This window comes from Chrysochloris asiatica, unplaced genomic scaffold (assembly GCF_000296735.1).
Source record: "Chrysochloris asiatica unplaced genomic scaffold, ChrAsi1.0 scaffold00130, whole genome shotgun sequence".
Lineage (NCBI taxonomy): Eukaryota > Metazoa > Chordata > Mammalia > Afrosoricida > Chrysochloridae > Chrysochloris > Chrysochloris asiatica.
The window spans coordinates 1,632,675-1,644,621 of record NW_006408648.1 but is presented as its reverse complement, the minus strand read 5'-3'; the positions used below and the strand labels follow the sequence as shown (position 1 = coordinate 1,644,621).

Genomic DNA, 11,947 nt, shown 5'->3' with positions numbered 1-11,947 from the left:
ATATGGAGCTTTTCCATCGTCTCTTTCCACAGATGTAGTCAATTTGATTTCTATGTATTCCATCTGGCGAGGTCCATGTGTATAGTTGTCTCTTAAAACTCTCAGTGTCTGGGAGGGAGAGAAACCTTAGCTTAGCCCATTTCTGACACACAGAAGGACACAATGAGGTGTAGTGAGAAGACCCCGTGTGGTAGAATAAGACAGTGCTGGGTTTCCCTGTCAGTTCTAACATCTACTAACTGTAAGATCTTGAGCAGGTTACTTCATCTATTGAGTTTTAGCTTCTCATCAGGACACCAGGAAGCAGATTATGATAGAACAAATAATCTTTAATTTAGGCAGAGTCATTGTAAGGACTGAGAATGATATGAAGTACCCAGCTCGGTGAATCATAAGTGGTAGCTAGTATCTTATTTGGAATTCTTGGATGCTACAAATGGTTACAAAAAATTTGAAGGTTTGAGTTCACCCAGATGCACCTCAGAAGAAAGGCCTAACAATGTACTTAAACAAATTCAGCTATCAAAAGCCCAATGGAGCACAGTTCTACTCTGACACACAAGGGGTTGCCATGAGTGTGAATTGACTAGACAGCAGCTGATTTTAGTATCTGCCAAAAATGGCCCCAAATCATTTCTTCCACAGCACTGTCTGCTTCTCTTTTGGGTTCGATAATCTGTTGCAATGGCCACACGGAACTCCGCTGCCATACCTACAGTGATGGGATTCTTTAGGGAAGTTAGATTACAATTCAGGATCAGAAATGTTCAGACCACAGTTTCATAGTCAGGCCAGTCTCTCCTCAGCCATGCCCACAGGCAGACCTCTCTCTCTGGCCCTCGGCCCCTTGGCCTGGTCTCTGGTTCATGCCTTTGGGACCTACCACTCCACAATATAAGTCTTCAGTCTGAAGACTCTTGGCTCTAGTTCTATGGGTCAGCTAACCTAGCTCCCCCAATTAAGTGCCTGGAAGCACCCCAACTCTGCAAGCAAACCTCCTGCTCACATGCACTCAGATTTACTTGCTGTCTCTTTTGCTCTGGCTCTTTGTTCCTCTGCTCTTCTGGTACTCCTCTGGTGTCACAGCTTTCTGTCCCTAGACCAGAGAAGGTTCATCGCACAGGGATCTCAGGGTCAAAAGGATATGTTCCACTCCTGCTTCTTCTTCTTTGATGGTAGCGGAATTCCACTCTCCTGCTTCTGAAATGTCTCATTTTATACACATGTCAGAGTTCCAAGCTTTCACAATTAGTTCCATTACTAATCACTCCCAATGAATCCTATAATCCATCAGCATCTTCCCTCACCTTCTCTTACCCAGACCCATCAGAAAAAAAGTTGTTTGGTGGGAGTTACAAAGACTATGGCTAGAAGAGACATATGAACAGTTCACTGAACTGTAATATCTTATTCCTTTCTTATTTCCACAAATATTAATAGGAGTCTCCTGTCTAGTCTCAGAATCTGTGACATTGATTCGAGACACCACTGCTTGGCAATGAATCACAGGCCACCTGCTGACAGTATTTGCTCATATCTTGTGTTCTTCATTAACTCTGTGATGTTATTATACCTGTCACATGGGCCTTGTTTGCCAAGAGATGGTAAATGCTGGAAGGCAAACACAGTATCCCAGTCTTTTCAGTCTAAGGCACAAAGTAACCTTCCTCGAGTGACGGAGCTTGCAGTTGACTGATCATTTGGCCTCAGGTGGGGGGTTGCTGCAGGGGAGGAGTGAAAAATAGGACTGGACCATGGGGATAAGGTCAGTTGAGAATGTCAAGGGAGGGTTTTGACTTAAATACTGTGGACTTGGGCACCTGAGTGGACTTCGAGCAGAAAGTGGAATGAAGTAGCCGGCAGAATGAAAACAGTATTTTATAAAGATCAGACAGCAGTGAGCAGGATGGTCACCCCTCTTCTGCTGGGCTCCCATGAAGTACCCAAGTCTGCAGTAGGACAAGAGAAAGGAAAGAAACCTGGGGCATTTCCCCATGCCCATGGGTCTGCAGGGAGGGGACAGGGAGACTGCATTCCTACCCTGGAGCCAAGTGGAACAGCAAGGTAAAAATGAGGGACAATTTGGAGTTTAATACTTTAGTCCTATTTGATTTCACAAATTTGAGATAGGAGTTCTTGACTTGTACAGGGAAAACCTTGTCATAAAGCTACAGGTGGGATCCAAACATTATAAGCTGTAGGGTCACGTTATTACAAACACGTGCCACCACCAATTTGGGAGCCAACTGCCAATTACATTACAGTAGAATCTGGGTTTTCATGGTATGTGTTGTCACAGGGTTTTACTGTGTCCTGTGGCACTGCAGGATAATGCACTAGACCACAAGGTTAGTTTGAACCACAAGGTCAGCTGTTCAAACTCACCAGCCACTCCTCAGAAACCCTACACAGGGTTGCTATGAGTCAGAACTGACTCAGCGGCACTTAACAACAACAAGAAGACACTTGATGCTTTTTACTCATTCCTTCCAAAGCTGACAAGGACGAGGGTGGTTACACAGAGGCTCTCCTGGCCCCCCTCCTCAGCCCAGGACCCAAGGACTCAGACAAGTCTCCTTCCAACTCAGACATCCTCCTTCCAACTCAGACAAGTCTCGTCCCCATGACCATGATCAGGATCCTGGTCTGGCCAGAAAGAGACAAGGTCTCACACCAGAAAGAGCCATGGGAGAGAAGGAGCCACTGACTGGCTCTCCCTAGCAGATGTTTTATGTACGAACCACCCTTTTCCCCTCCAGCATGCCTTCTCCATGCTGCCCTTGGGAGGACCTTCTAGCCCAACTCAGATTCCCCCTGTGAGTGCAGGAATGGCCCACTGTCCTCCAGAACCTTGGAAGGTGGCTTTAAGGATGCCATCTCCCAACCACCCTTCCTCCCTGGCAGTGGGGCTGGACCCATCTAAGTTTGTGAGCCTTAAGCTCACAAACTCTCGGACTGCTTTCCACCATGGACAGCTCCCATTGTCAGGCTAATTGCTACAAGGTCTGGAATCTATCTGCTTAGGACTTCCACCATCCATCTCTGTCCTGCCTCTGAGCCCAAGGATTGAACCTGTTCCCTTTTGTAATGGCCGCTTAAGACACTACAGTAAAAAGGACGTGGTGATGTATTGTAGGTCTGAAGGCTCCTTTTATGAAAAGACCTCTTAAAAGGCTGCTATTCCTATAGTCAGAGATACGCTTTAACTCTCCTCTTTTGGGAGCTTTAATTTTCTTAACACTCCCTGCTTTGGAAGCATGGAAGTTGCCTTTGGCAGAAAGGAGCAAATATGGATCCTCCTGAACTGGGGAGGTATCCCCTTTCATTATACATAAGAGGAGAATACAGGCTGCCTGAGACTGCCACGGGCAGGGTAGGCCTGTCCTTACACAATCTGGTCTCCTGTTGCTTCTCTGGGTTTTCATGGAAAAGGCACAGGAACCAGGGAAGAGCAGGCTTGGGACACATCGACCCTATATTTCTTCCTTCCTTTTCTAGTCTGTCACAAATTGGAAAGACAAGACGCTTCATTTCTTGCCTTGGGACCTTGGACAAAAAATGGCCTAGGAACAGTGGTTTGATAGATATTCAAAAGAATCACCTAAGAGTTTTTAAAGCATCCGCATGCTTGGAGCTACTGAAACGCAAAAAGTCCAAATTTAGGCAGGTTTTGTTTGTTTGAGCTTTTTTAAAGATTCCTAGGGGATTATAAGATACAGTCCAGATCGGGCATTACTGATATAGAACTAAGGACCCCTGATGGTACAGTGGGTTAAGCACTGGGCTACGAACTGAAAGTTCGGTGGTTCCAACCCACCAGCTGTTCCTCAAGAGAAAGATGAGGTAGTCTACTTCTGTAAAGATCTACAGCCTCAGAAACCCTATGGAGCAGTTCTACTCTGTCCCATTGGGTTGCTACAAGTTCTAACGAGCCTAGAACTATTGAAGCCCAGATGAAAGAAATAGCATGAGGTCAGTTGCATTTCTCCAGAATCTCTGCCTTTATCTTGTGGAAGCTAACTCAGATTTTTCACTCTTATCCATTTTCTCTGCTGGCAGACATTTGTTTTTGTTGGATAGAATCTTGTTTATCATTATTATCAATCACAAATGCTAGCTATTTTTTCCAATTGATGTAAATGGTTCATAAAATGCCACATCAACTGTCTCTAGCACATGATATCCTTTTCTGAAACCCCCGAGAAAGAAATGCCACGTTGGTCAGGAGACGTAGAATTGTGTGATCTTGGGGAACTCGCTTCCTTCCCCTCTCAGTAATGGTTCCACTATTAGAAAGGTTGTGTTGTGGATCACAGGAATTCTCAACCTGACTCCCACTAGGATCACCTGGGGAACTTTTAGAAACCAATTGGCTCCCAGAGAGATCAAGTGTCAGTAGTTGAAAATAGCTGCGCCGGTGATTCTAATGGGTGGTTAGTCGGGGTTGAAAACTGCTGTGGCAGTTTTAAAGTTGTAGCATCTGGTGGGAGGCACTACTCCTTTGGATTTCTGTTGACACATCTCCTGCAGCACTGGGTAAGGGGCATGGGTACTCAGACTTGAGGAAGGCAGTACAGTCTCTGGGCAAAGTGTGTGTTGGCTTGAGTCTTTAGTAAGCGCTTTGTGTTTCTTCATCTATACCATGGGGCTAACAGTATCTACCTCATTGGGTTGTTATATTAAATTAATTCCTGCTTGTAAATGAAGGCCTAACACAGAACTTAGCTGTACTATTATTATTATTAAGGCACATGATGGAAAGGGGTGCCCAGGTATATTCTTGGGATACAGGTGAGGTTGGGAGACCTGTGGGCTTGTATTTCATGACCTTTGTCTGGCAGGGCATGCCTGGGGGCAAGGGACCCGTACTGCGGCTGGGATGGAAAGCAGCAACGTTGCAGCACGCTTGAGGACAGCTCCAACATGAGTCTTTGGACCCAGAACATCACAGCATGTCCTGTGAGAACTTGTTCCTGCACCCCACTCTTTGCCGCTCCCTGAATTCGGGCTCTGACCCTATCAGCATCCCCAGAGTCCCTTACAGTCTTGTGCCTTCCCTGCTCCTTGTGTGACAGCAGTCTCCTGCCTCTCATGTGTGTCTGCAGGTGCGGGACCTGACTCAAGATGGGGGTTTTGGTCCGTGGTCACCATGGCAACCATGTGAACACTTAGATGGAGACAACTCAGGCTCTTGCCTGTGTCAGGCCCGAGCCTGCGACTCCCCACGACCCCGCTGTGGGGGACGTGACTGTCTGGGGCCAGCCATCCACATCGCCAATTGTTCTAGGTATGTGAGGAGATGGGGTTTTTGTACTGTCCAAGGAGTTCTAGTAGCGTAGTGGTTACGAGTCGGGCTGCTAACCTCAAGATCTGTAGTTCGAAACTACCAGCTGTTCCATGGAAGAAAGATGAGGCTTTCTGTTCCCATAAAGATTTATAGCCTTAGAAACCCTGTACAGGGTCGCTATGAGTCAGAACCATCTCCACAGCACACCATCACCACCAAGCTTCCTAGGACTGGGGTGAAGGGAAGAGGAGGGTAGGCATCTCTACTTGTACTCAGGGACAGAAACCATTCCAGGGCTGTGAAAGGGATTGGACTAATATCTGAGGCAGGAAACGTGAACACTGGGAAAGTTCCCACTCTAGTGGGGGAGAGAAGTGTCTGCCGGTGGGAGTTTTGATGCAAAGAGGAAACATGAATAGTTATGGGAATCAGCCCCCAGACAGACCCTAGCCTGAGTAACTCTAGCTGTCTCAAACATGAGGGACAGCATGGGACAGAGGCAAGACAGGCAGACCTGGTGCCAATCCTGGCTTGCTACTGTGTAACATTTGGCCAATCACTAAACCACTCTGAATCTCTCTGTTGTTGTTGTTATGTTCTGTCAGGTTGGTTCCAACTCAGTGACCCTTATAGGGTTTTCAAGGAGCAACTGGTGAGCTGTAACCGCCAACCTTACAGTTTAAACCAGCCTTGCAGTCCAACGCATTAACCCACAAAGCCACACTAGGACTTTTTGTTGTTGTTATGTGCCATGGAGTCGGTTATGACCCATAGCGACCCTGTACAGGGTTTCCGATGCTATAAATCTTTACGGGAGCAGAAAGCCTCATCTTTCTCCCGCGGAACAGCTGGTAGGTTTGAACTGTTGAGCTTGTGGTTTGCAGCCCAATTCGTTAACCTCTATGCTACCAGAGCCACACCAGGACTAGGGCTTAATAAATCATGATTATAATGACACCTAACCCTCAGCTCTGGTAGCGTAGTGGTTATGAGTTGGGCTGCTAACCCTCAAGGTCAGCAGTTTGAAACTACCAGTGGTTCCATGGGAGAAAGATGAGGCTTTCTGTTCCCATAAAGATTTACAACCTCGGAAACCCTGTGCAGGGTCACTATGAGTTGGAACCAACTCCACGGTACTTGACAACAACCTGACAGTGACACAAAATCCCTATACCCAGAAGTGGACTAAGCCTAAGAAAGTGGGGCTCCAAAGATCATGTGTCTTTAACCCCTCTGTGACTCCACCAGGAACGGGGCATGGACCCCGTGGTCATCATGGGCCCTCTGCAGCACGTCCTGCGAGATTGGTTTCCAGGTCCGCCAGCGGAGTTGCAGCAACCCGGCTCCCCGCCACGGCGGCCGCATCTGCGTGGGCAAAAGCCGAGAGGAGCGGTGAGCTAGGATGTGACCTGGGAGTGCCTGAGGACAGGCTCATCCCAAGATAGCGAACTTCCCCGGGTCCCTAGAAGGTGCCCTGGATTCTCCAGTCAATGCAATAGACTCATCCTTCCCAGTCTCCACAGTCCCAGTGTCCTCATGTTAGGGAGGGAATACTCGCTCCCTGGGTGACGACTCCTTCCTCTCTCAACCTCCTTCAGGTTCTGTAATGAAAACACGCCCTGCCCGGTGCCCATCTTCTGGGCATCCTGGGGCTCCTGGAGCAAGTGCAGCAGCAACTGTGGGGGCGGCGTGCAGTCGCGGCGTCGGTCCTGTGAGAACGGCAACTCCTGCCCGGGCTGCAGCGTGGTGGGTCCCGTGAGGGTGGGGAGCAGGGTACAGGGAGCCCAGGCCCAGGGGAGGGCAGGCAGGGATGGGACAGTGGGAGGCGCAGGGCCAGCCTGGCGGCTGCAGGACAAACCACCCCCTGCTCTGAACGCCAAGGAGTTCAAGACGTGCAACCCGGAGAGCTGCCCCGAAGTGCGGCGCAACACTCCGTGGACGCCGTGGCTACCTGTGAACGTGACGCAGGGTGGGGCGCGGCAGGAGCAGCGCTTCCGCTTCACATGCCGTGCGCCCCTACCCGACCCCCACGGCTTGCAGTTTGGCAGGAGGAGGACAGAGATGAGGACCTGCCCCGCGGACGGCTCAGGAGCCTGCGACACCGATGGTACAGCCCTGCACCCTCACCACCAGCCACCTTCCCAGGACCCAGAGCTCTGGGGGTGGGGGTAAGGGTGGAGGAAGCGAAGCTCAGGGTGGGCAGAACACGTGGTTTAGAAGGAAGGAGGCCTGTGGGGGTGGGGTGCAGGGAACCCTCATCGCTGAGGCCGGTCCCCTCCTCAGCCCTGGTAGATGACCTTCTGCGCAGCGGAAGCACCTCCCCACACACGGTGAGCGGGGGCTGGGCCGCCTGGAGCCCTTGGTCCTCCTGCTCTCGGGACTGCGAGCTGGGCTTCCGAGTCCGCAAGAGAACGTGCACGAATCCAGAGCCCCGCAATGGGGGCCTGCCCTGCGTGGGTGATGCAGCCGAGTACCAGGACTGCAACCCCCAGGCGTGTCCAGGTAATCTTTCTCACAAAGAAACCTTGGCTCTGGTTTAGGAGATCTCTAGGTCTGCTGAACACCCCCACTCGAACACCCCCACCCCAACCTCCGCCTCCTGCTTAGGTGACCTTTACCCCTGCCACCTCTCTATAGGACAACCCAAAGCAGTTTTCTGCCCTGACCATGGATTTAGCAGCTACTCCTGTACAGTTCTCCCTGCCACGTTTTCCTTTCCCCTGATGGCTTGCCCAGATAGGAAACCAACTTTGAAATGCAGTTGGTATTTCTTAAAGGCTTGGATTCTTCCATGATACCTGCATTTTTTCCTGCCACTTCTGAGGGTGGTGGCACTTCCTAACAGTGGGCTGGGGAGAGAGGGTGGTATTGAGTAAAGGATGAGGTCTGGGAGGCCCCCAGTCTTCCTCACACACCGATTCTCCTTGCAGTGCGGGGAGCCTGGTCTTGCTGGACCTCATGGTCCCCATGCTCAGCCTCATGTGGTGGAGGCCACTATCAACGCACACGCTCCTGCACCAGCCCTGTGCCCTCCCCTGGCGAGGACATCTGTCTCGGGCTACACACAGAGGAGGCACTGTGTGCCACACAGGCCTGCCCAGGTAACAGCTGGCCAGGGCTGGGGAGCATTGACATGGGATCCACGGTGGTTAACCTCATTTCATCCCACAACCCACAGAAGGCTGGTCCCCGTGGTCTGAGTGGAGTGCATGTACTGAGGATGGAGCCCAGAGCCGCAGCCGGCACTGTGAGGAGCTCATCCCCGGGCCCAGCTCCTGTACTGGAAACAGCAGCCAGAACCGCCCCTGCCCCTACAGCGAGATTCCTGGTAGGTCCTGGTGTCCGCACCCTCACACCCACCCTTCCCAACCTGCACCCCACCCCATCTTTCCCATTCTGAAGCATATCATATGAAGTGTCAGGATGAAACACCAGGTGGGAGACGCCAAGAAAGAACCCAGATTCTTGCCTTAACACATTCACTCAGAACTGTGACTACTCCGTCTAAGGAATGGGCAAAATCTCTTAGAGGTGGAGTCAAGGGCAGAGACATACAGGAATGAAGGCCCCACTTTCTCAGCTCCATGCTCCAATGTAACCACACACACAGCCCTGGATGGACCTTTCACCTCACCTCTCTCCCCTGACCCCTCTCTGCTTTGTCTTCCTGCAGTGATCCTGCCTGCCTCCAGTGTGGAGGAGGCCACCGGCTGTGGAGGTAAATGGAGCCAGATGGCCTGCCTCACCACCCCTTCCTTCTTCTGCTTCTCCTCAAGGAGGAGACCTTCCCACCTCCAAAATCCAGATTCTCCCTCCTCTTGCTCCAGATAGCCAAGTCTTGTTGGGGCCTGGGCAGTTCGGCCATGTCCCCTAGCTAGGAGTCTGTCACCATGCCCACATTTAAGGACAAGTCATCTGACTATGGACCATTTGGCTGCCACCACCAACTAAAGCTACAGGCTGTCCTGTGACAGAGCTCCCCATTGACAAGCTGCCCAGCCGTCCTCTTTCCTTTGACTCTAACCTGAAAACCTGGGCCTCCTACTGCTCCTTCTGTTTGTTCTGCCCAGAGTCTCCCCTCCTCACAGTGTCCCACTTGTTACTACTTGCCTCTGTCTCTCCCAGGGTTCAGTCTCATCCACCTGGTGGCCACAGGCGTCTCCTGCTTCCTGGGCTCTGGGCTCCTGACTTTGGCGGTGTACCTATCCTGCCAGCACTGCCAGCGTCAGTCCCAGGAGTCCACACTTGTCCATCCTGCCACCCCCAACCACCTGCACTACAAGGGTGGGGGCACCCCCAAGAACGAGAAGTACACACCTATGGAGTTCAAGGTGGGGCCTCAAAAGGGCCAAGAAGCAGAGGGCAGGGTAGAAGGGCAGGGCGGAGGAGCCAGGGCTCTGGGTATAGCTGGGCTGGACCTGCGGGAGGGGGTAGTGGTGGTGTGGACGAGTACTGCAGCCCCAGTCAGCACGGTCCTTCACTGACTGGCTCCTGAATCTGCACCCTGGCCTCTCCCCTTCCGTTATCTCTCCCTTCACCCCTTCTTCTCTGGTTCCTTTATCCTCCCACAGACCCTGAACAAGAATAACCTGATCCCTGATGACAGGTCCAACTTCTACCCATTGCAGCAAACCAATGTGTACACAACCACCTACTACCCAAGTCCACTGAACAAACCCAATTTCCGGCCTGAGGCCTCACCTGGACAACGGTGCTTTCCCAACAGCTGATACCACCATCCTAGGACTTGGACTTCTTGCCTTCCTAAGGCACAGAGCAGACGGCGATGGGACGGTGGAGCCAGTTTGGTCTTCTCCCTCCACAGTAGGCCAAGAACTTGCTGCCTTGCCTTGTGGTGGTCCCATCCAGCTTCAGAGAGCTCTGGCTAGCGGTGACCAGTGGGGAGAGGACTGGCTTCAGGCTAGCACATGTCTACTGTTCCAGCTCACTCATGTCTCTCATAGCCTCCTGTGACCCAGCATCATGCTGACCCATTCCCCTGTCGTATCTGGGCTGTGGACCTACTGGGCACGTGAGGAATTGGAGAGTGGAGATAACAGGAGGGCAGGCTCTTAAAGTTTGGGTTGAAATGACTTCCTGTGGCCATCACAAGCCAAGTCTGCGCCTCTCTGGCTGGCCCTCGGAAGGGCATGGGCTACATCCTGATTGTCTTTGGCTCTAGTAGCTCTGGATTCTGGGCCCAGGGCTGGGCCATTATGGTGCTGCCTCAATGTGACATAGGGGGCCAAGGCTGGCCCAAGTTGTCCACTTCTGCCTAGCAGTCGGCACTTTGCCTAGGGACATTACTCTTGTCTGAGGCACTGAGAACTGAGACTGCTGGATGATCTTTGCTGAGAAGCCCTTTAATCTGGGCTGGCATAGGCTCAGCCTTGCCCTCCTCAGAGTGCACAAGAGGTGGCCAGGAAAAATGAAGGCTCAAGACCACAGGAGGAAGGAGCCCGGCCCTCATATCTCTCTGGAGCTCATCTTCCAGTTGCTGCTCAACAGAGTTGTTAGCTGAGACTTGCTTTGGAGTCTCTGCTGGCCCCTCATTTGTTCAGGAGCATACAAATGCAAACACACACACACACACATATCACACATTACAAGTATGCTACAGCAACAGGGAGGATGTTGAGCTGTGGCATTATTAAAGATGATATCCAATCTCCAAATGTAGCATTGTCTTTGTGCATGTGTGTGTGTGTCATGGTGGGCTTTTCATAGCCATGCCCTGTGGTATCAGGTGGCCTTCTGAGAGTGGAGGGAATGACCCAAGTAAAGTGACTTTATCAGAGGGTATCTTTGCATTTGTGGGCATATGTACACATACATGTTACTGTAAACTCTTTGGAAAAGAAGTTGAGGATAAACATGTAAATAGAGATACAGATATACTGAAGAGAACAAGAGATTATTGCTCACCCCTTAGAAGCTCTTTCAGGCATCAATTCCAACTCCAGAGAAAATTGTCCATGTGTGAGTCCAGCCAGGGGGTATTGATGAAGGTTATTCTGCAAAGTATTTACAAGACTGAGTTTAATGAAGCCAAAATTGACTGAGAAGTGAATAAACCTGTGGGGAAGGAGAGTGGGCGATGTAGTTTTTGCTGAACTAAGAAGTCTTCAAAGCATCAGCTCACCAAATCAGTGCTACCATTTCAGATGAGATTGATAGACATGTTCAACATAGAGAGCAATTTACTGATTTAATTGGGATCATCATTTCTCATGGGATTCCCAGCAAAATCTAATTGTAGATAAGGCAGTGAAGCTGGTGACCCCAGTGGTAGAGGATACTGAGAATCTAGGAGAGCGGGTGAGGAGAAGAAGAAAAGATTCATCCTGGAACCCTGATTCTGGAATCCTTTGTAATTACCTGAGACAAGCTAAACATCAGAGCAAAGTGATGCCCCATCAGAGAGCTCAAATATTCAGAGCCAGGAAGCATATGGGCATTCCACAGCTTTAGAACTCCTGTTGGGTTGTCATTAGCTCCATGAGTTGAGAGTTTCACAGGGTATGTAGAGCATGTTAGATTTTGGGGTCTCAGGTTCTCTTGAACATGGTTGTTAAGTGTCATTGAGTTGGTTCAGACCCATAGCAACCCTGTATAGGATTTCTGAGGAGTGGCTAGTGAGCTTGAACTATTGACCTTGCA

General features: G+C 50.6%; 1 protein-coding gene across 3 annotated transcripts in view; it reads left to right on the top strand.

Annotated features, from left to right (window-relative positions):
• SEMA5B (sema domain, seven thrombospondin repeats (type 1 and type 1-like), transmembrane domain (TM) and short cytoplasmic domain, (semaphorin) 5B) overlaps positions 1–10,958 on the top strand; it is a 53,102-nt gene extending 42,144 nt beyond the window's left edge. Inside the window, exons 11-21 of one of the 3 annotated variants that reach the window (XM_006869359.1) lie at positions 4,842–4,959; positions 5,106–5,287; positions 6,536–6,679; positions 6,886–7,033; positions 7,169–7,394; positions 7,571–7,789; positions 8,218–8,388; positions 8,466–8,615; positions 8,961–9,005; positions 9,413–9,618; positions 9,859–10,958. In XM_006869359.1, coding sequence (XP_006869421.1) covers positions 4,842–4,959; positions 5,106–5,287; positions 6,536–6,679; positions 6,886–7,033; positions 7,169–7,394; positions 7,571–7,789; positions 8,218–8,388; positions 8,466–8,615; positions 8,961–9,005; positions 9,413–9,618; positions 9,859–10,017 — 1,768 coding nt within the window. In that variant the 3' untranslated portion in view covers positions 10,018–10,958. Of the gene's footprint in view, positions 1–4,841; positions 4,960–5,105; positions 5,288–6,535; positions 6,680–6,885; positions 7,395–7,570; positions 7,790–8,217; positions 8,389–8,465; positions 8,616–8,960; positions 9,006–9,412; positions 9,619–9,858 lie in introns of all 3 variants that reach the window. The other 2 variants (XM_006869360.1, XM_006869358.1) reach the window with 2 other exon arrangements.
• Positions 10,959–11,947: the final 989 nt, after the last annotated feature.